Raw genomic sequence first — 22,622 nt, forward strand, 5'->3', positions numbered from 1 at the left:
ATAAAATAACGTGTTCAGTTACTGGGAGTCAGGAAATTAAATGTGTAAGATTTTATAATTGTATAATTTCAGTAATTGTACATCAAGTGTACTCAGCACGCGGAGGTGTATTTGAAAATAAAATCACGAAGAGACAACTTTCTTATTCACATCTTTATTATTTAAATTAATATTTGCTAAGATATGCTCTTCTCAAGCAAATTCTGAAAAGAAAAGAAAAAAGAACGAAAGGAAGAAAAAAAAATGAAATGTTTACAAAACCTTTGGGGGCGCGCACCCATCCAGAAAGAGAAGAGACATCGGACTCTGTATGACGTCACTGTGATATAGCCGATCATCGAAGCTTTTAGGATTCATATATGTATATTATAAGCCTATATTAATAGTTCTGAAAAATAAAAGCTGACATGTCAGTCTCATTACTTCACAAAAGTATTCACACGCATTAGCTCGGTATATTTGGATAGAATAGTTCTGTACACAGAAGGAACAGTGATATTTACATGCCTTTGTCTCTAGCAAGAACACAACAGAAGAAGCACATAGCAGCAAAAGAGTGTGGCCAGAGACAGCGTCCATCTAAAGCTCTCTCTCCTAACACCTAGTGTCATAAAGCTGCAGTGATTATCTCAGATATGGCATGATGGGACAGAAGAGGCACGAGTTCTCCACGTCACTCTTTCTATTGCATGTCTACTGAATGCATGTTTGTGCTTGTTTCCGAGATTCGTTTCTATGCAAAAGAGAGAAAACCTGGCTTGTTAGTGCTGAGACCGAAAAGGGTGGCGGGGTTAAAGAAATATCGATTTGGTTCGATGGAATATCTTCTGTAGCTTATTTCAAGACTTTGTGACAAAAGGTGTACTGTAAAAGTCTACCACTTACAGAAGCAAACAATAGCGTTTGTCCCTCGTCAGATCCCGTAGTGCATTTGTTATCTAACCGTGTTCACATAAACATACATGCATACGACACGTGCTGTTTCTATACAAGAGAGCACACTACATACTGCACACTTGACCTTCTGTCTCCAGTGTGATGACAGAACTATCATCATACGATCCTTCTCAGTTTGATTAGATGCTTTTACACACGTTTGCATTAAAAAGGCAACATATTGGTTTTTATTCATTGCACAATGTATCCTGTTTTACGTCATAAAAAAAAACGTACAGGGCATGTTTCATTCTATGAACGCTTCTACAACAGAAGAAAGAAATTAAAAGGTAATTGTGATTTTTTAAAATCTCACAATTCTGATTTAAAAAATATATTAATGCAAAGTAGTAGTTGTGAGAAAAAAAGTATGAATTTTGGAATAAAAAATAAAATAAGATGTATTCCGTGGCAGAAACTAGCTTGAATTTTTATCTCTGAATTATGCGTTTATCATATATTTTATAATTCTGAGTTTATATCTCGCAATAATTACTTTATATCTCACAATTCTTCATTTTCTCAGAATTGCAATATGTAAAGATGCAACTGGGTAAAAAAGTCAGAAGTGTAAGAGAAAAATTCTTGGTTACCTTGACTCTTTTTTTCTCACAACTTCTGAGTTTCTATTTCACAATTCTGAACGAGAAAAATGTATAGATGAAAAGTCAAAATTGCTAGAACTGCAAATAAAAATTAATATTGCAAGATTATATATCAACATTTTTAGTTAATATCTCGCTGTTCCGACATTTCGTCTCACATTAATCACTTCAATATCTCATAATTCAGTCATAATTCTAAGTAAAAAAAAGACAGAATCCTGAGATAATTTAAAGATCATTTTCAATCGATAATCTCATAATTCTGATATTTTGCAATTTTAAGAAATGAATTGCAAAGAAAGTCCAAATTGATATAAATAGATGTTTTGTTCTTGTTTTGTCTCAAAATTCAGTCTTTCCTGCACATTTTTATCTGCGATAATGACTTTATATCTTGTAATTCTTCCTTTGCTCAGAATTGCAAGGACAAAAGTCAGATTTGCAAGATTTAAACTCGTAATTGCATGAAATTTTTTCGCATTTTGACCAACATTCCCATTCTTTCATTCATCACACTGTTAATGCAAGCCATACACTTTGCATCGTGGGAAACAGTATCACGCCGAGTGTGCTCTGTTGTATAAGACACATGATACACACACTGCAGAAACAGTACACGTCGTATTCGTCAACTACCACACAACCCTCACACTTTGATCTTCACAAACCCTTCAGATATTCCTCGTCATGTCTGTGCACTCGCTTCAACACATTTAAATCATCACTTCAATCTACTGCATATGACATTTTCAAAGTCAAATACTCTAAATGATACTTTCAGTAAGTATACATTGACACACATTATATGCTCTTTGTGGAAGAATGTGAAGTCATATTCAAATATAATCCGTTGACGAATTGGAGATGGAAACTCTGCACAGTTTTGGCTCAGCCGCTGTCCTTCAGTCAAGCAGCTTCATCAACCAAACCTCGGTTTACAAGCAGGGTGGTCTGAGTGCACTGACAAAGTGACTTGTCTTTAATCCCAGTCCCTCGTCTAGTTTACTCCACATTGCTCAAAACATAGAAAAGGGCAAAAACGACATTCAGGTGAAACAGTCCGTTCTGAGTTGAAATGAATACACGTCCTCCGCCGCTGCTTTGGGCAATAGAGCAGGAGGGTTGAGCGCTCCTCTGTCCCACACCAGGCCTCCAAACATACTCTATACGAGCACACGGATGCAAACATCAGCTCACTTCACTGGATTCTGAGAAGAGAAACTCTTTGTGCATCATAACAATGCATTCTGAGTCTGATACGCTACCATTCAAAAGCTCAGGGTCTGTACGATTTCATACTTTTATTAATCAAGGACGCTTTAAATTGATCAAAAGTGACAGTGAAGACATTTATCATGTCATGCAATTTATTTTTTTTAATAAATAAATGCTATTTATCTGTGAATCCTAAAAAATTAAATCATCATGGTGTCTATGAAAATGAAAACTATTGACAATAATCTAGATCGTTGCATTCATTTAATATTTATTGTACTTTAAACTGAAGTTTCGACTTGACTTAATATTCCGTTTTTTATTATAATTTTTTAATTCTGATTACATAGCTGCGTGTAATTTCAACTTTTACATTTAAAAATAAAAAAGTATGAAATATAAAATATTTAATATCGCATGTGATTTAAACTGAAATGCTTGCATCAGATGAAAAAATAGATATGGATAATAGATATGTTTAAATTAATCGTACCAAAATATTTTTTGAGTAATCAATTAAAAAACTGTTTATGCTACAAATTGTCATAACTCAAAAACATTCATGCAAACTATTGCATTACTTTTTTGATGTTGTTGTTTTCAGAGTGTAGAATGATTTCTGAAGGATCATGTGACACTGGATTTTGCAAATTCAGCAATGCATATTTATTCACAGATATTCTAAACTGTAATAACATCTCAAATTTTTGATCAATTAAATGCAGCCTTGAGATGCATAATCAGTTTCATTTCTTCTGCATCTCTGTGTACTTTCTGCGGCCCGACGAACATCGACATAAACACTCTCGAGACGGGAACTGAGATTTGGTCCTAAACGTGATGAGCACCATGCGAGATCTTCACTTTAAGAGAATCTGACTGCAGTGTTAGTCTGGGATCTCTAGTTTTGATTGTTTGAATGCTGGAGAGTACAGAAGATGCCGTGATCATATAAGGAGCGACGGTGACTTCTTAATCGCCTAAACCCTCGCGCCTGTAAAAACACAAAGCTGAAACGGTCCGTGAATCCCCTGAGTGTTTCCCGCTTGGCGACTGACCTCCTCCTGATAAGGCCACACACACACACACACACACACACTCGCACACACACGCTCTCATAGCTACCCAACGAACCTGCCCTCAACCCACACACCTGCCCCAGACAAGCAGGGCATCCTTGGACAGTCCTCGGAAGCAGTTTTTGGATTGTACTGAATGCAGTTGTAATCAGGGATGCATTAGATCTCCGTTGACTCGATCCTCTCCAGGCGGGTCGGCACGGGCCACATCGGAGCCAGCTGGTGCATCTCCGGCAGCTTCTTCTCCTCCACTGGTGGGGTGGGAGAGGTCAGGGATATGGAGACGGACACGGAGGCCTCCGGCGGTGACGGCGAGACGACCTGGGCTCCCAGCTTGTCCACGCGCTCCTCCAGAGCCTGGTTCTTCTGCAGCATCTCCACGTAGCTGAGCTGCAGCTGCGCCTGGTACTTCAGCACGCGCTCTTTCTCGTCCTGCCAGGTCTGGCGCTCCTGAGCGAAGGTGAGCGCCTGTCGCTCTCGCTGCTGTCGCTCCAGACGCAGCTCGCCCTGCAGTCGCTCCAGCTGACGCCGCAGGTCGCCCGAATCCTGCCGCTGCGCCTTGGAGTCGTCGCTCTGCAGCGAGAGCATCGGGTCTGGAGCCGGGAGCGCCGGGAACGCCGGGAGGGACGTGGGTGTCTCCGGAGGGGACAGAAGATGCTCTCGGCTTCGGGAAGCCACCAGCGGACCCACACCGGTCAGACTGGGCTCACTGGAGCGACTGGAGCTACTGCTGAGTTCACTGAGGGCCTTCTTCAGCCGTGCCACCTCCGTCTCAAACGCACTCAGCTTGTCTCGCAGCACTGCCACCTACAGACACAGAGAGGGACACGTCAGAGCCGCTAGAAGACACGTCTGCAACCATCTGACAGTACGAGGAAGGAGACCAGACACCGGATTAAAACAGCAATTCTTATTTAAAATTCAATCTGAAAAAAAAAAAACTACATTTGCTGTGCTTTTTTTTCTAGGGCTGGACAATTTTGTATTAATTAAATATCATTATGGCCAGTGTTGGGAAAGTTACTTTTAAAAGTAGTGCATTACAATATTGCTTTACTTCATAAAAAAAAGTAAACACAATTTGGGCAAAATATCAAATTGCAATGTTTATTATAAAAATAGCAATTGTTATCATAGCAATATATATATATGTATTTTATTTTATTTTTTATATATGTGACCCTGGACCACAAACCAGTATTAAGTGTCAACTTGAAATGATCTCTCCAGTGATGTGTGGTTTGTTCGGAGGACAATATTTGTCTGAGATACAACTATCTGAAAATCTGGAATCTGAGGGAGCAAAAAATCGAAATATTGAGAAAATCATCTTTAAAGTTGTTCAAATGAAGTTCTTAGCAATGCATATTACTAATCAAATATTAATTTTTTGATATATTTACAGTAGGAAATTTACTAAATATCTTCATGGAACATGATCTTTACTTCATATCCTAATGATTTTTGGCATAAAAGAGAAATGTATAATTGTGACCCATACAATGCATTAATAATTTCATAAATGTAAACCACTTAGACTATTTGTTAGTTGCAGTAAGAACATCATAATGTACAGATGTGTTTATTATCAGTACATTTTTGAATGATGTTTACATCAACCCTGGTTTCTGTGTTGCAGTGCTGCAGTGTTGGTACCTCGGCCAGCATGCTCTGCAGCTCGGCCTCGCAGCGCTCCAGCTCCAGGGTCTTGGTGCAGAAGGACTCTTTGAGGCTGATCTCGGCCTCCTCTCTCTCTCTCAGCTGGGCGTTGAGCTCCTTCAGCTGACCCCTGAGGGCCACCATCTCTCCGGCGCGTTGCGTCACCTCGCCCTGACTCTCACGCAGCTGCTGCTTCAGCAGAGAGATCTCGCCCGCCTTCTGACACACCTGCACACACACATCACACACACACACACAACTTCTGAATACAGTAAAAACTGTGAAATATTATTACAATAGAAAATAACTGTATTGTGTGAATATCTGTTAAAATGTCATTTATTTCTGTGTTCAAAGCATCATTTTCAGCATCAGTCTTCAGTCACATGATTCTTCAGAAATCATTATAAAATGCTGATTTGCTGCTCAGTTATTATTATTATTGATGCTTTGTTATTTATAATGTTTTTAATGTTGGAAATATTTTTTTTTTTTTTTTTTTTTGGAAACTATGATACATTTTTTCAGGATTCTTTCCAGGAGAAAAGATCAAAAGAGCAGCATCTTTTAAAATAGATAATCTTAATAAATAATAAATCTTTTGTAACATACATTTAAAAATGTCTTTACAATTAGTTCAGATCAGTTTAATACATAATATATAATAAATATATAAATATGCCGAATAAATATATAAATATGTAAAGCATCTAACATCTATAATAAGAGCAAAATATACAGTGTGTATATAAATACACACACACACACACACACATATAATATAACCATAAACCTAATCCTATGTTTCAACAGTGATTTTATGAACATACATATTTAATATATATATATATATATATATATATATATATATATATATATATATATATATATATATATATATATATATATATATATATATACACTTTATGAAGTTGTATAAGACTTCATAAAATCACTGATACATTTTTAAGGTATTTTACAGAAGACAATTTTAGTCCATCTTCCAGGAAAAGAAAGACTTTAATTTTAAAATGCTACAAAATTAAGTGAGATTTACACTTAAAAAACCAAAATCTCTATCAGTGGTGTCAGAAAAATAAACTTGCTTTGCCTTTGAATTAGATTATTATCCACTGTCACATATTTGTTCTCGTTTTAAGCATAAACCCACTTCATTTGAAGTCTTTTTCTCCTATGACATTTTACATCTCGAGTAAATGTATATTTTTTAAATTATGATTTGGTGTGTCTTATTTTAGATTTTCTTTAAATCTCATCATTTTGAGTATGTCATAATTTTGGCGTTTTATCTCATAATTATGGTTCAAAACTCATAATTTCACACTATAATTGTATAATTATAACTTTTTATCTCAGAATTATGATTCTGTGCTTACTCATTTAGATTTTGTTATCTCATAATCTTGACTTAATATGACATAATTTTGACTTTTTATCTCATAATTATGGTTCAAAAGCTATCTCGTAATTTAAAACTTTAATGGCATAATTGTCACTTTTTATCTCATAATTATGATTTGGTGTCCTAATTTAGATTTTTTTTTTTATCTCATAATTTTGAGTATGTCATAATTTTGACTTTTTACATCATAATTTTGGTTCAAAAGATATCTCATATTTTCAACTTTTAATGACAATTATGGCTTTTAATCTCAGAATTATGACTTGGTTGATTTAAGGATGTTTAGATGTGCTGAGAACAGTGGATGTGCCTTAGGCTACGGATCGAACTAAAAGTCCGTCTGTGGTCCAAGTCTCTCTCACCTCCCACTTGGTCTCCTCCAGTCTGGGCAGGATATCGGCCTGCTCCTTCCTGAAGTCCAAGCACTTCTTCTCCAGCTCCTCTCTCTGAGCGAGCAGCAGTGTCATCTCGTCCTGCAGACGCCGCTTGTCCTGCTGCAGACGGGCGATCTGTGCCTGCAGAGCCTGCTGGGTGCGCTGGGCCCGTCGGGTCACCTGCTGCAGACGCCCGGCGTAGTTCTGCCTCAGCTCCTCCATCTCTCGCTCCCACACGCGCTGCTTCTCCTCGAACACCTGCACTATAGCCGCCTCGCTCTGGTCCAGGTTACGTCTCATGTGGATCACCTGTGAGGAGGGCAGCACGGCCGAAACATGCAACACACAGTCTCAAACAATGCAAGCTAGATCTCATTATCACGTCATGTCACTTTGCATAAACGTCTTCTACGTCTAGCTATAAGAATAATAACAGCACATCTGAAAGAAATCTAATAATATTAACCTAATGCATGTACTGTGGAGAGCATGTATGTACAACAGAATTGTGTACTTGCGTAGAGAATGTTTGTGACCTTACTGTGGTTGATGTTACTTCCTGGAATAAAACCTTGTTAACCATAAAAATGCTTGTTCTATTAATATTCAAATAACATTTCCGCTAAACCAAAGGACCTTTCCAGGGTGAAAATGTTCTGTTTATGCTTAGTGAAACTCTGTGACTTACTTTCCCTCTTTTAAGAAAAACTAAATTGTGAATAATAATAATTATAAAAAATATTCAGTGGTGCATGCAGAAATATAAAAAATAGTAATAAATTAAAAATATCCGATAATGTATGCAAAATTAAAGATTATTTTGAGGGAAAAATTTAATTCTGTATGCCTAATATATATATATATATATATATATATATTTTTTATCCAATTGTGTATGTGCAAAATGAAAGACATGTTAAAAATAAATAAATAAATACAAACAAAGTTAAAATATATGATCCAATCCAATGGTGTATTTAAAAAAAATCCACTGTTTGTGTAAAACTAAAGTGGAAAATATCCAATGGTGTCACCTTTATTTTATTTTTATTTATATAGTGCTTTAAACAAAAAATTAATAATTTTGTGTATGCAAAATGAAATAAATTTTAATTGTATGGAGCCCCGCACATGATATGCAAGGAAAAATAAATAAATTGTGCACACCATTGACTTATTCGTTCCCTCAGTGTACTAAAATGTGTGCATGATTACTATTGCGTTCCACCGATTTACTATTTTGTTCACTCGATTTGCTAAATCGTGCGCACAATTTATTCATTTAGATTTTTTTTTTTTGCATTTAAAAATTGCATTAAAAAAATATCCAATGTTGTATGGAAAATTAAATAAATGTAAATAAATTAAAAGATGAATGAAGTTTTCAAATGTTTTATTATTGAATCTGTCAACAATTCCAACAAAACATGGTGGCAAATGCACTTTGAAGGTGGAACATGGTAAAATTATGCCTCAGCGAGTACATCACATTTACATAGTCAGACACTTTTATTGAAAAAAACTGAATAAAAAAATAAACAAAATAAATAACTAAAAAAATAATAATAAATAGTAAACAAAACCAAGAAGCTTGCCAATTAGCTTCGATGAGAAAATGCACCAAGGTTCAGAACATCAAATGATACATACACAACGCTAAAGAATTGACAAAGTTCTGTCACCTCACTTACTTCTTGCTCTCTCTCCCACAGTCGCTCCTCCAGGTCCTGAATCACGTCGTCGGAGGACGGAGAGGGTCTCAGGGGCGCGGGAGCGTCGCTCAGGTGACTGAGGCGCTGGTACGAGGAGGAGCTCTTGCCTGAGGAGGAGCGGCCGCTGTCCGAGGCGCTCAGGCCGTTCTGGTAGCCCGGCTTGTCCAGTTTGTCCAGGGCGACGGTGCCCAGCCGGTTGATGTGACTGGTGGAGGCACTGAGGGGTCCGAGAGCGGGCGGTGGGCCGTAGCTGGAGCCTGTGTACGTGGGCAGACTGGTCAGAGAGTTCCTCCCGGAGTCCGACAGACTGCCCTGTCCGGCCCGGCCTGCACCGCCGTGTGTCCCGGGACTGTCCTGGTTCGGTCCGCTCTTCTCGCCGCTGCTGCTCTGACCGGTCGTCCCAGAGCTGGTCTGGAGGGGACACACCAGGTTCTGCATGGAGTGAAAGCTCTTGGGCACCACGGGTTTGAAGGCTGAAGGACGCACCAGAGAGTCACTGGTCTGCAGAGACACAAATTCATCTGAATGCTGGCTTCTAACACAGAATCCAGTTTTTGTTACTTAATATAAACTGTATTTTAGTGTAAGTATATGTTGATTAGCCTTTTTTAAATATTTTATTAATGTATTTATTCATTGATGCATTGATTTTAATGTTCTTTGTCATTTTTATTGTGTATATATATATACAAAACTACATATTTCAGTAAGTTGCAAGGCAACATTTCTTTCAAATTTTCATTTAAGCTTTTTAAAATTAAGTTTTTCAACCAGTATTTTAATCATGACATAAAAACCCCAAAATAATAAGATACTATATTCATAACTATAACCAAAAAAGTTTAACTTAAGAGATAAATTATAAGGTAAAAAATTCATAATTATAACAAAAGTTGAGATTCATTATATGTCATAATTTTGCCTTGTTGTCTCTATTTCATAATTTGACACTTTAATGGTGTATGTAATTTGAACTTTTTATCTCATAATTATGATTTGGTATGTCCTAATTTAGAATTTTAATTGCATAATTTTGACTTGAGTATGACATATTTTTTTGTCTCTTAGTAGCTACTGAATCTCATAATTTATACTTTTAATTATATAATTATTTCTTTTTATCTCATTGTTTTGAAGTAACACATCATTTTGAGTTCTTGTCTCAAAATTTAAATTTAGCAGCTAACTCATAATTACAATTTTTAATGAGTTAATAATACTAATAATAACTATAATAATTAATTAATTTTTAAAGCTTTTCTGGGTACTAAAAAACACTTGGAAGGGGGGAATCCTCTCAACCAATTTGACTTTTTATCTCATATAGTAATTAAAACTTGGCATGTCCTAATTTAGAATTTTTATCTCATAATTTTGTCTCAGTATGTCATAATCTTGACTTCTTATCTCACAATTATCTCATAATTTCAACATTTAATTACCTAATTATGACTTTTTATCTCATAATTATGATTTAGTAGCAATTGTATCAGATAGATCTTTTCTGCTTTTAATGACCTAATAATAATAATAATAATATTTTTTTACAGTTATATAGCCCTTTTCAGGGTACTCAAAATGCTTTACATGGAAGGGAGGAATCTCAACCACCACCAATTTGACTTTTTATCTCATAATTATGACTTGGTATTTTCTAATTTTAAATTCTTATCTCATAATTTTTACTCAGTATGTCATAATTTTGACTACTTATCTCACAATTATGATTTAGAAGCTATCTCATAATGTCAACTTTTAATGACCTAATTATGACTTTTTATCTCATAATTATGATTTAGCAGCTACTGTATCTCATAATATCAACTTTTAATGACCTAATAATAATAATTTATTACATTTACGTGAGCTTTTCAGGGTACTCAAAATGCTTTAAACGTAAGGGGAGAAGCTCCTCAACCACCAGCAATTTGACATTTTTATCTCATACTTACGACTTAATATTTCATTTTTGCCACATCATTTTTACTCAGTATGTCATAATCTTGACTTCTCAACTCACATTTATGATTTAGAAGCTATCTCATAATGTCAACTTTTAATGACCTAATTATGACTTTTTATCTCATAGTTATGATTTAGCAGCTACTGTATCTCGTAATTAAAATTTTAACGTCAAAATTATATTACTTTTAATCTTAACATTACGATTAAGTCGTCATTTCGATTTTTTTTGTCTCACAATTATGATTTAGTGGCTATCTCATAATTTCACAATTATGATTCCCTAAAGGAGGGCTTCCAGGAATGTATGTGCTGTGAGGCTAAATGGTTTGTTGTGCGTAGCTGGGTATTTTCTTGCGTTCTTTATTGTGCCACTACAACACACACTAAACAGTGCTAGCATCTCCTCCTGAACAGGGCCGTTGTTGGCGTACCTGTGCATGTTCGAGTTTTCCCGAGACGGGCTGGATGTTGGGCGGGTTGTGATTATCGGGTTTGGCTTTGCTCTTGTCCTTGTGCTGCGGCGGCGGCGGCTGCGGTGGAGCTTGGCTGCCGTTCTTGTCGTTGTTCAGCACGATGTTGTTCCCACACAGGTCCAAACTCTCTCCGCGCCTGTGTCCTTCCCGCCGTGCCCCGTTGGCAAACACCACGTTGGACACCAGCCTCTCTCCGTTGAGCGTCTGCTGGCGGTTGGTGTTGTGTGCCGCGGTGCGCTCGGTGTCAGCGTGGTTGCGAGCGCTAGCATGGAAATCCCTCTCGGCGTTGTAGCTGTGCTCGTCGGCGGAGACGCCCTTGGTCTTGGTGCTGGGGCCGGGGATGCGCTCGGCGCTGAAGCTGCGGTCATCGAGGCGACGGCGGGCCGAGGCGGGGGGCGGTGCGGCCGCCAGCGGGCCGTTTGGGGTGGTGCGGGTTCCCACGCTGCGCATTGTGATGGGCCGCTGACTGGAAGCCCCGCTCCCTACGCTGCCCATCCCAGGAGCCTCGAGCGCTTCACTCCACCGCCCACAGCGCCAGCACACACGGGCATGAAGGAGAAGTGAGTCGGGTCACACACACACACACTGCAACACAACACACTGAGTTAGTGGCCTTATTCACAACACACCATATAACAGAACGCTTAAAGGTGCAGTTCAGTCTTCCATCTTTTATTTGAACTCCAGCACTCTCTATTCTAATTCTATTTTATCTATTTGTTTTTAAAAACATGACCTTTTAAGACTTAAGCGTTTTCTAACTGCTTGTTTTCTATATATATATATATATATATGTAGCGCATGTTTACATAGACAAACAACAACAACAACAAAAGCAGTGAAGTGGAATGCAACCAAGCTGCTTTATAAAATTACATTCACAGCATTAGTACAAAGCATTACTAGAAATGCAGCCAATGTGGACGAGCATGTACCAGCTTCTAGAAAAAGCAAACAGTCGTAAATAAACAACATATAGTACGTGCGTCCCTCAAGAACCGAAAAAAGCAGAACTGCTTGCTCTTCGTGCTGAACGTTTATCAGACCTCTCAGAAACTGACTGCAAGTTTTCATGCCAACAAATGAAAGAAAAAGAGTGAGGAGCTTCTCTAAGGTAACAGTCGTATGAAGCACGTGTGTCTGTGTGTAAACATCAACGCAGATCTGCTTCGGCGAAACTTTACCCTGATTATTCGATCTCTGGAGTTAAACATTAACCAAACACAGAGCAAATCTGACCTGATTCTGATTGTAAATGATTCTGATTGAAAATCCTGCAAACAAAAGCAAAGTGATGGATCAGTTTCCAAATGAACAGCAAAAAATACAATTCCGATTGTGGCCACATTCATTTGTAAAAAAAATAAATTGCAAACACACCCAAACTTTTTTGCAGTGTGAATGCAATTTATGTCAAACTTATTCAAAAAAACTGAACATTCATTATAAGTACATGCTTATTTTGTTCTTCCTGTGAATCATGAAATCATTTATGAATTGTACTAGAATCCTAGAGGAAAAATTACAGCGTGCTCTTTCAATTCTGACATTTAATTGAGTCTACAGTGAATGGGTGCCGTCAGAATGAGAGTCCAAACAGCTGATAAAAACATCACAATAATCCACAGCACTCCAGTCCATCAGTGAACATCTGGAGAAGACAAAAGCTGAAACAACAGACTCAAATGAGTCACTAATTATACTCCTTTAAGATTAAAAGAGCTATAAACTGAATGTAAAGCAGCTCAGCTGTTCGTATTAAGATTTCTGACTCTTAATGCCATCATTTTACCATGGTACTTCTCTGAAAGGGTAAAATGCGCTATGATGCATCGATATAATAAACAGTGTAAGACTGTAGCAACATTCAACATTAAAAATCTGTCTCATGCACTTGGATCTATAATGCCATTTTAATGCACATGGATGATTTCCATACATTTAGCCAGACATCTGAGGCCTTTAGAAGATACTAGCATGGTGTGTGTCAAGCATAACCGTGTTTTGGTGCACAATGCATTAACATGCATGCCCTCCTATGATCGTTTTCATATAAACTCTCTCCCAGATCCATGCAAGCGCATTGAGACGTCAGCTGGAGCAGTGCTGCTGATGCTGTGCAGTAGCATCACTGGTCCAGCAGAGCTCTGGATCAGATCAGCACTGGCACGTGCCTCTACTACCCTCTCCAGCACAGTCAGTCACTCACAGGCATTACATCATCGCTCACATGCTTCACGCATTAAAGATTACCATGCTAATTGAATCACCCTCAGCTGCTCTATCAAAAATGCAAGATCGGATTCACAGCATAACCTCATCACTGCATTAGAAACATCAACGCAGATACACGTCTGTGCATGGATGTAAACATGCAGTGCAGCAGAATGACACACTACTGTGTTGATGCATCGCGCTCACACACCGCAGTGCAATTCCAAGAAAACACAAACACACACAACTGGAGAAAATGACAGTGATGAGTGAGATGAAGGCCTGTACACAAACACATGACATCAGAATCACATTATGCATTAAAAAGCATCTTCACCTGCTTCACCTGACAGTGAATGCGGGCCTAGTGATGCTACTAACCAGCAGACGCTTGGATGCATTCAATAGGCTGCGTTTATAATAACATAAAACGCAGTTCCTCCATTTAACAGAGGGAGAGACGAGGATGCAGCAGCACAATGGAGGTCCAGCGTTCACCTGACTACAGGACGAAGCATCATCCGCTCTCATTACATAATGCGTGTTAGCGCTCATGCAAAATGATGCATCACTGCATCCGCATCCCTCCATGACAGCAGCAGCATCCAGCGCGCGCGTCTCATACTCACTGTCTCGCCACGGATCCGTCTGTCCTTCTGCTCGGATGCTGCGGCGTAAACCAACGCGTGAAGCCGCGCGATGCGCTGCCGCTGACGCCCGCGACAGAGAGACATCAGCTGATAGACACACCCACCTGCGCCCCGCCCCTTTTGGACGCGACCGGACACGCCCCCTTCTGCTCGGCGAGGGCCTTATAAAACGATTATACGAGAAAAACGACAATTAATCAGTTCATACTATAAGGATTCCCCACGAATAAAATAATAACACTAACAACGAATATAATTGCAATTGTCTTATTTCCTAAATGAACCATAAAGTCTTTTGTGTTCACAAAAATATTTAAGAATGTTTTTTTCTTCTTCTAGATTTTTGAAAGGCTAACAAAATAAATAAAAATAAAGATTTTTGTAATAATATCTACAAATTATGTTCCTCTAACATGTCTTAAATTATACACTCTCTTCTTAGGCTAATAATAATAAGTAATGAACTGCACTTACATTCAAGATAATCTTCTTAGACTTGATCTCAAGAAGTTTTTCTTTCTTTCTTGATGTTTTGTGTATTATTTATGATGGAAATCTGGGTTTAATTTTTAAATGTTATGTTTATGTGATTTGTTAATGTGAAGACTGTTATTAAATGTTTTTTTAATAGTTTTGTCAAACCTCTTTCTTGCTTCATTTCTCTTTTTTCTGTCTATATTAAGCTGAAATTAAACTCTAATTCTACTTTTAAACCAGTTAGTCAAACTGAAACTGTAAAACAATTATCTAATTAACAAAGTGACATGCAGTTATGTGGTTTCATTTGTTTACAATAAATGTAAATATTTTACATTCAATAATCAATTTTTAAATAGAAGTCATGTATGTTACCTTTATGCACCGTGAACTAACATGAACAAATGTAATTTTATTAATTAATGATTAATAAATGATATAAAACATATATCGTTCATAATCAGCTCATGTTTACTAATTCATTAACTAATGATCACAAAGTGAAAGCATTGCTGTTTTTACCATTAGTAAAGAAATAAAGTGGGATTGCTGTGTTGTTCAAAGCATTATCTTTATTTAAACATTCAAATAAGTATTTTACAACAGTTAACTTGAATCCAACAGGCTTCAACAACAAAATCAGAATGAATGCTGATGATATTATATGCATGCACAGCTTTAAAAACAAACTCACAACATTTGAGATGATCAATGCTTGGACATTTCCTCAAAATACATACATAGGGTTCAGTGCAAATATCAGTACTAAATTAACAGCTTTCATTCAGTTTAACATCATTTTTCTCCATGGTTTAACATGCATAACTCACACTTACACTCACAAAAACATCACATTATAATAAAGCCATCAAGTCTTTCTCTCTCTCCATTCACAAATTCATTGGTGACATCAACAACTTCTCAAGGTTACTATGGTGATGGTCTCCATCCAACTGGAGCAGAAGCTGGTGTCATGTGACGGAGGCTGACGGAGAACGAGGTGCTGGATGGAGTCTAATTAGAGAGAGAGAGCTGAGAAATTAAGGCACAGCGGAGCTCGGCTTCCCTTCCCATGATTCCACAGTCATCGGCAGTTCATTTAGTGAGATGGATTTTCAACAGGAAGATCAGTCCAGATCACAGAGGATTGTGATGATAGATCAACTTCGGAACATAAATTATTTTTTTTTAAATATTACATTAAATCAAAAATGGCTTCACACAAATATAAATGTAACACAAACTGTATAAATCCTCTTTAGACTCAAAAATATCCCAAATAAAAGTTTTTGTTCATATACGTTTGTGCACTGTGCATATTTATATAAAAGCAGACACATACAGTATATATTTTCAAAACATTTGCATGTATATATTAATATTCATATAATTTATATTATATATAAATATATTTAATATATAAACATTATATATATATATATATATATATATATATATATATATATATATATATATATATATATATACACACACACTTGCACTCAAAAGTTTGGGCTCAGTAAGACTTGTAATGTTTTTAAAGAAGTCTCTTCTGCTCATCAAAGCTGCGTTTATTTGATCAAAAATCCAGAAAATAAACAGAAATCTTGCAAAATGTTATTACAATATAAAATAAAAGTTTATATTTTAATATCCTTTAAAATATTATTTATTTCTGTGATGTGCAGTTGTATTTCCATCATCATTACTCCAGTATAAAGTGTCACATGATCTCCATTAATCTTAATAATCAATTAATCATAAAAAAGAAAAGTTGTGCTGTTAAATTTTGTTTTGGAAGCTGTGATACTTTTTTCAGGATTATTTGATAATTAAAAGTTTAAAAAGAACTGCATTTATTCAAAATAGAAACGTTTTCTAACAATATAAATCTTTATTAATTTAACACATCCTTGCTGAATAAAAGTTTAATTTCTTTCAAAAAAAGAAAGAATAAAACTTTACTGACTCCAAACTTGTGAACTGTATATTGTATATTGTTAGAAAATATTTCTATTTTAAATAAACACTCTTCTTTTAACTTTTTATTCATCAAAGAATCCTGAAACAAAAGGATCACAGCTTCCAAAAAATAAAATAAAATAAAATAAAAATCTGAAGCAGCTCAACAGTTTCAACACTGATAATAAATCATCATATTATTCTGATTTCTGAAGATCATGTGACACTGAAGACTGGAGGAATGATGCTGAAAATACAGCGGAGCATCACAGAAATAATTAATATTTTAAATGATATTAAAATAGAAACCAGTATTTTATATTGTAAAAACATTTTTCTGTATTTTTGATCAAATTCACGCAGCTTTGATGAGCAGAAGAGACTTCTGTAAAAACATTACAAGTCTTACTGAACCCAAACTCTTGAGTGGTAGTATATGTTTCTGTATTTATATATAGGTACATAATAAATAAACGCAGTATTTAAACTTCACAGTGTTTGACATGTGTCTGGTCAACTGAAATACTACAAACACTACAGGTTTTAGTCATTTTGTTGCATGCATTTGCAATTTTAAAAAATTCATACAAATATCTGTATGTTTTGATTACATTTTATTAATTTTAGTTTATTTATTATTTTAAAAAACCAGAAATGTTGTCCTGGCAACTTGTTCATTTCAGTTCATGTTTATTTTATCTCAAGTACGGTTTACTTTCCAGAAATCTTTAAATGTACTGAGATTTTCTGGAAACTATCTGAAATGTTCCGCTACTTGTAACCTTAATTTCAAAGTAACAATGTTTTTTAACTATCTTAATATTAGTGTTAGTTAACTATAATAACTGTGGAACAGAAACCTGTTTAAGTCACTGATCGCTGATCATCTTCCAGTCAATGAGAAGAAAGAAAGTCATTCAGGGTTTAAACAACATGAGGTGGAGTTCAACATCATAACTCCAGAAAAGTAGTAGAATATCAAATAAATGGAGAAAAATGGTGCAATATGATTCTGGTTAAAAGAGGGAATACAAAGAAACTGCAAGGTTTAACTCACGAATAAATTAAATGTAAATTAAATTAAATGTAATGTAATGTTGATGCTTTTTTTTTTTTACAATTATGTCACAAATAAAAGCTCTTCCAGGAAGCTCAAGACACGTTGAGGATTGATGTTTGATCTGTTTACTAGTTTCTCTACAGAAATTACGCCACTGATCGCCAATAAAATATAAACTACCCTAAATATGTACGTTTTCACACTCGAGTCAAAAAGTGAAGTGAAAAAGAATTCAGTTGTTTGCATTCACATTGCATGTGGAGTAGAAAGTGGATTCTGATCACATCTGGATGTTCATCAGGTCTCAGTCCACTTTCTGTTCACACTGTAGTTAACCTGGGCAACTAGATTATATTGAGTTTTATGAATTATTCATATTTATGTATATACTGAATATTAAAGATTTTGACATAAAAACTGAGATAGTTTGTATAGAATTGGCTCCGAATGGTGAATATTGAATATGAACTGAATATGAATTGATGAAGCAAACAGGATACAGAATTGCCAATTAAATAGAATTAAAATGGAATTAAATTCATTAAGACATTTAATATTTCACTGCAAATGTCCCATAAACAAACTCATCACAAAACATTTAGGTCGTTTTAAGAAACATTAGATGATGTTACTAATATTTATAGAATTAAGAAATGTGAATTTAATTCATATACAGCAGCTGGGGAAAATGTTTTTTTTAAGTCACACTTATAAATGTCTGAATGTCATTTATTATTAACATGAATTTAATTGTAAAGTCCCGCCAGGTTAAATGTGAGTTTATGGATTATTATGGTATAAACTCCAGAATTCTCCAGTTTATCCGTGAGAATTAATAATAGAGTCTGTGGTGCTTTCAAAATATAATTTCAAATCAATTCTGAAAAATTAATTCTGCATATCAGCAAACAAATAGTCACATTTAGTCTGAAAGAATGACATAGTTTAACAAAAAACATGTTTTCACTGTTTTGTTCAATTACTTTTAATTGTAATGTAATTAAATAAACAATTCCTGTCAATTCCACATCCCAGCTAACAAAAACACATCCAAACTACATTTGGCTGATGTAGCAATTAAGTTATGAAAATGTTATTTCCGAAGATTTAAAATGTAAAGTTTTCTTGGTCATTCAAACATAAAAAACAACATTCCGTTTAATAATGAGGAGAATGTTACTTTTGAATGTTCTCGGAATGTTTTTGATACAATTAGTAACATTTAAAAAGAAAACACCTCACTTAAACATTTCAGAAGATGATGTATAAATAACGTTTATGTGCTAACGTTTTGAGAACATTAGTAAACAACAAAACAAACATTCCATGAATGTTCCTGGAGGAACGCTTGTTCATGACATTGAAGGAACCTCAACGGAACATTTTTAGAACGTTCCCTGTTAGTTGAGATCCTGTACACTGTGATCAACTCAATTCAGATTCACAATAATGAACCAGAAGGAGCTGATTCTGTACGTGCTCTGAGATGTTAGAAATGAAGTGTGTAACCCTGTGTGTTTACTCCTCTCTCTCAGCTCCACCAATCAAAGGCTCCGTGTCTCCGTCCGCTCCATCCACGCTCAGGTACTCGCAGGTCCTGATGGGTACAGGACGACCCTTGAGGGCCAAAGCGCACGCTAGGAGGGAGAAGAGCAGGCCCAACACCTCGATGTAGAAGCTTTCTCCTGCAGACATGCAGAGCCTCTCTGTCTGACTCTTCGCTCGCTGCAGATTGTGCTCAATCACACTCATACAGGCCACACACACACACACAACCATCACGCCGATGAACGCTGAGGAGAGATGTGAGAAAACACACATTACTAAAAACATCCGGTTCACATTCGAAGACTCTCAGTATTTCTGTTTCCTGACTCATCTGATCAAACCACCAAGAGTAAAGACATTTTTATACAAAAATGACGGAACGTGGAACTGATTTTTTTGTTCAATGCATTAAGGGGTGGGAAGTGTGCCATAAAAATAATAAATTAAAATAAATAATTTAAGAATAAAACAATCCAAACAAAACACTTAAGAAAAAAGATGAAATCATTTGTTTAGCTGCATGTAATTTGATCATTAAACAACATCAAAGAACTGTCAACATGCAAATGAGTTGTTCAAAAAATTTAAATGAAGTAAATATTTTGGCATTTAAACATAAGGTTGAACACAGGTTAAGATGGTACAATATTTTAACGAATAGATATTCCGCTAGTTAATTAATGACAGCGCATTAAAACAATTGCTTTGTATTACAAGTTTGTACATTTAAATATGCATATGATTAAGTATCTAATTAAATATGCACTCATTCGCATACATCCCCACTGGAAAAAGCCAGATTATAAATTCTTGTTTGATATTGTTATCATATTTTAGATTTCTTTTTTTATCACTCCATAAACTAGAACGTATTGTCAACAGCCAGAAAATAAAACACATTTTCAGTATGACTTTAGGAGTAAAATGTTAAATAAATCAGTGTGGATGATATATGAATATGCAAATAAAATGAATATGTAAAGTTTTCTGTATGCATGTGACAGAAGCAACTGTTTAAAGATATGTTCTGGAATTTAATGTACATATAGACAAACAGATAAAGTGCAATAAAATAAACACTTAAAAATGCATGTTTTAGAAGTTTTCCTTCCTGAAATATGAACACACCTCAAAAACGGACCAGTGCATGACAAAAACACTGGTTTGCCTTGATGCATACTAAGTTATGAAACAAAAAAATAATTCTTAATGCGACAATTATTGACAACTTCTGAATCCTTTTCCCATGTTCCTATCGGTGCAGTGAGCTCAGGTTTAATGGGAGGCACCTGTCAAGGTGTGCAGAGACGTCACCAGCTTCGAGCGAGTGACAGCGGCTCCGAGGAAATCCAGCAGGAACGAGGAACTGGAAAACAGGACGGCGCTGTAGCAGAGAGCAGCTAGAGAGTACAGCAGCCACATTCCCCATCCGTGCAGCCCACCCAACGGACCTCCAGCAGACACAACCAGACAAAACCCTTCACTACACTTCATCACGCTGCATGCACAGGATTACATTCATGGAACTCATATTTTACAATCCAGAACTAGAGTCAAAGAGCTTTTAGTCAACGCTTTATGCATAGTTTGTCACATTTATTTTATGTTTGTTGTCGTGTTATGATGTTGTTTTGGCCAGGCCACGCTTGAAAAACAGATTTTGATTTCAAAACGCTGACTTTGTAAAATAAAGGCTTAAAAGAAAAGTTCATTTAAAAAAGGTAAATGTTTTCAAACTACAGATTTGTAGAAATGTAGCATTGCATCAGTGTCTCATCAACGGATGCTCTGCAGTGAATGGGTGCCGTCAGAATGAGAGTCTGATAAAAACATCACAATAATCCACAGCACTCCAGTCCATCAGTGAACATCTGGAGAAGACAAAACCTGAAACACATCCAGCATTAAGATGATTTTAACTCAAACACTTAGAGTCTATAATCCATAATAACACTTCCTCCAGTGAAAAAGTGCATCTGCTGTTGTCTCTCACAGATTAGTTTAGATCTGTTTAAACGCTGCTTGATCTGTGCAGATTTCTCTCCTGATTCAGACAGAACACTTTTTCACTGGAGGAACTGTTATTATGGATTATAGACTCTATGTGTTTGAGTTAAAATCATCTTAATGCTGGATGTGTTTCAGGTTTTGTCTTCTCCAGATGTTCACTGATGGACTGGAGTGCTGTGGATTATTGAGATGTTTTTATCAGACTCTCATTCTGACGGCACCCATTCACTGCAGAGCATCCATTGATGAGACACTGATGCAGTGCTACATTTCTCCAAACCTGATGAAGAAACACACTCATCCTGATCTGAGATGATCTGTGTGTGTGTGTTCACACAGTAATGAACAGAGCTGTAGATCACACCTGTGTCTGTCAGATTCTGATATGCGTGTAGAGTGAAGGCCACACCGTAGATGAGACCGCTGCTCGAATCAGAGCAGTTCTGGACCTGGATCCAGTTGGGATCAGCGATAGACGTGCACAGCGACACGAGCGTGAAGCACTGGCACACAGCCGCAGGGGTCAACACCAGGGTCATGCTGATCTGAGAACAACATGAGCACATGAGAAGACAAAAACTGATTAATGGATCTTCTGTAGAAACGACTCAAAGACAAAATGCATGTCTCACCTGATTCTTTAGGTGACTTTATTAAATGCTGTTGCACACTTTGAGTGTTTATGGTTCCTCATAAAAAGAGTACCTTTGGAGAAAGAGCAATGAAACACACATGAGCCTGAGACTGACACACATGAAAGTGCAATCATGTAAGGGGCTAGTTGTCACATATATATTTTAGAGAATTATTAATTATCATATATATGACACCAACTAGCCCCGGTACTTTACTGTAACTTAATAACAATACTGGCAGTCCGGCGTGACGTCACTGAATGAAAACGATGTTTCTATTCTCACCTTAACAGTTACAGTCGAAGAATCCCTCGAGAGATTATAAAAGCTATGATTTGATGCATATTAATTCTGCGCGCTGAACAAAGCGTCGATAATCTGCCACTCTCATCCTGGACTGACATAAAGACAATCAGTCTGTCTACATTAAAAACGCTGCTCATGTTATTGAAATACCCAGTAAATAAAAGCTCATCGCAGCGGATTAAACGCGGAACAGAAGCAACATGAAGTACATGAGGCACACTGCGCATGCGCAGCTCTGATCACACAGCGCCCTCTAGCGGCTCAACGCACACAATACATCACGACTGACTTCTACAGCTCAGAATTAGATTTCTAGACA

General features: G+C 36.5%; 2 protein-coding genes across 4 annotated transcripts; both read right to left on the reverse strand.

Annotated features, from left to right (window-relative positions):
- Positions 1-138: 138 nt before the first annotated feature.
- On the reverse strand, positions 139-14,410 carry LOC127957005 (leucine zipper putative tumor suppressor 3). 3 transcript variants are annotated; one of them, XM_052555335.1, is made up of 6 exons: positions 14,285-14,410; positions 11,400-12,026; positions 8,974-9,504; positions 7,280-7,600; positions 5,492-5,722; positions 139-4,642 (listed from the first exon to the last, which is right to left on the reverse strand). In XM_052555335.1, the coding sequence occupies exons 2-6, from the start codon at positions 11,934-11,936 to the stop codon at positions 3,995-3,997; spliced, it is 2,268 nt and encodes a 755-aa protein (XP_052411295.1). In that variant the 5' UTR covers positions 11,937-12,026; positions 14,285-14,410; the 3' UTR covers positions 139-3,994. The 3 variants fall into 3 exon arrangements, with proteins under 3 accessions (XP_052411295.1, XP_052411296.1, XP_052411294.1); XM_052555336.1 differs by lacking the exon at positions 14,285-14,410 and adding an exon at positions 13,993-14,145 and having other exon boundaries at positions 8,983-9,504; XM_052555334.1 differs by lacking the exon at positions 14,285-14,410 and adding an exon at positions 13,993-14,145.
- A 4,354-nt stretch (positions 14,411-18,764) lies between these two features.
- Positions 18,765-22,557, reverse strand: LOC127958239 (uncharacterized). Its single transcript, XM_052557042.1, has 5 exons — positions 22,283-22,557; positions 21,995-22,067; positions 21,727-21,907; positions 20,642-20,803; positions 18,765-19,597 (listed from the first exon to the last, which is right to left on the reverse strand). Exons 3-5 carry the CDS (start codon positions 21,899-21,901, stop codon positions 19,323-19,325), a joined length of 612 nt encoding a protein of 203 aa, XP_052413002.1. The 5' UTR covers positions 21,902-21,907; positions 21,995-22,067; positions 22,283-22,557; the 3' UTR covers positions 18,765-19,322.
- Positions 22,558-22,622: the final 65 nt, after the last annotated feature.

Source organism: Carassius gibelio, chromosome B5 (genome assembly GCF_023724105.1).
Source record: "Carassius gibelio isolate Cgi1373 ecotype wild population from Czech Republic chromosome B5, carGib1.2-hapl.c, whole genome shotgun sequence".
NCBI classification, from domain to species: domain Eukaryota; kingdom Metazoa; phylum Chordata; class Actinopteri; order Cypriniformes; family Cyprinidae; genus Carassius; species Carassius gibelio.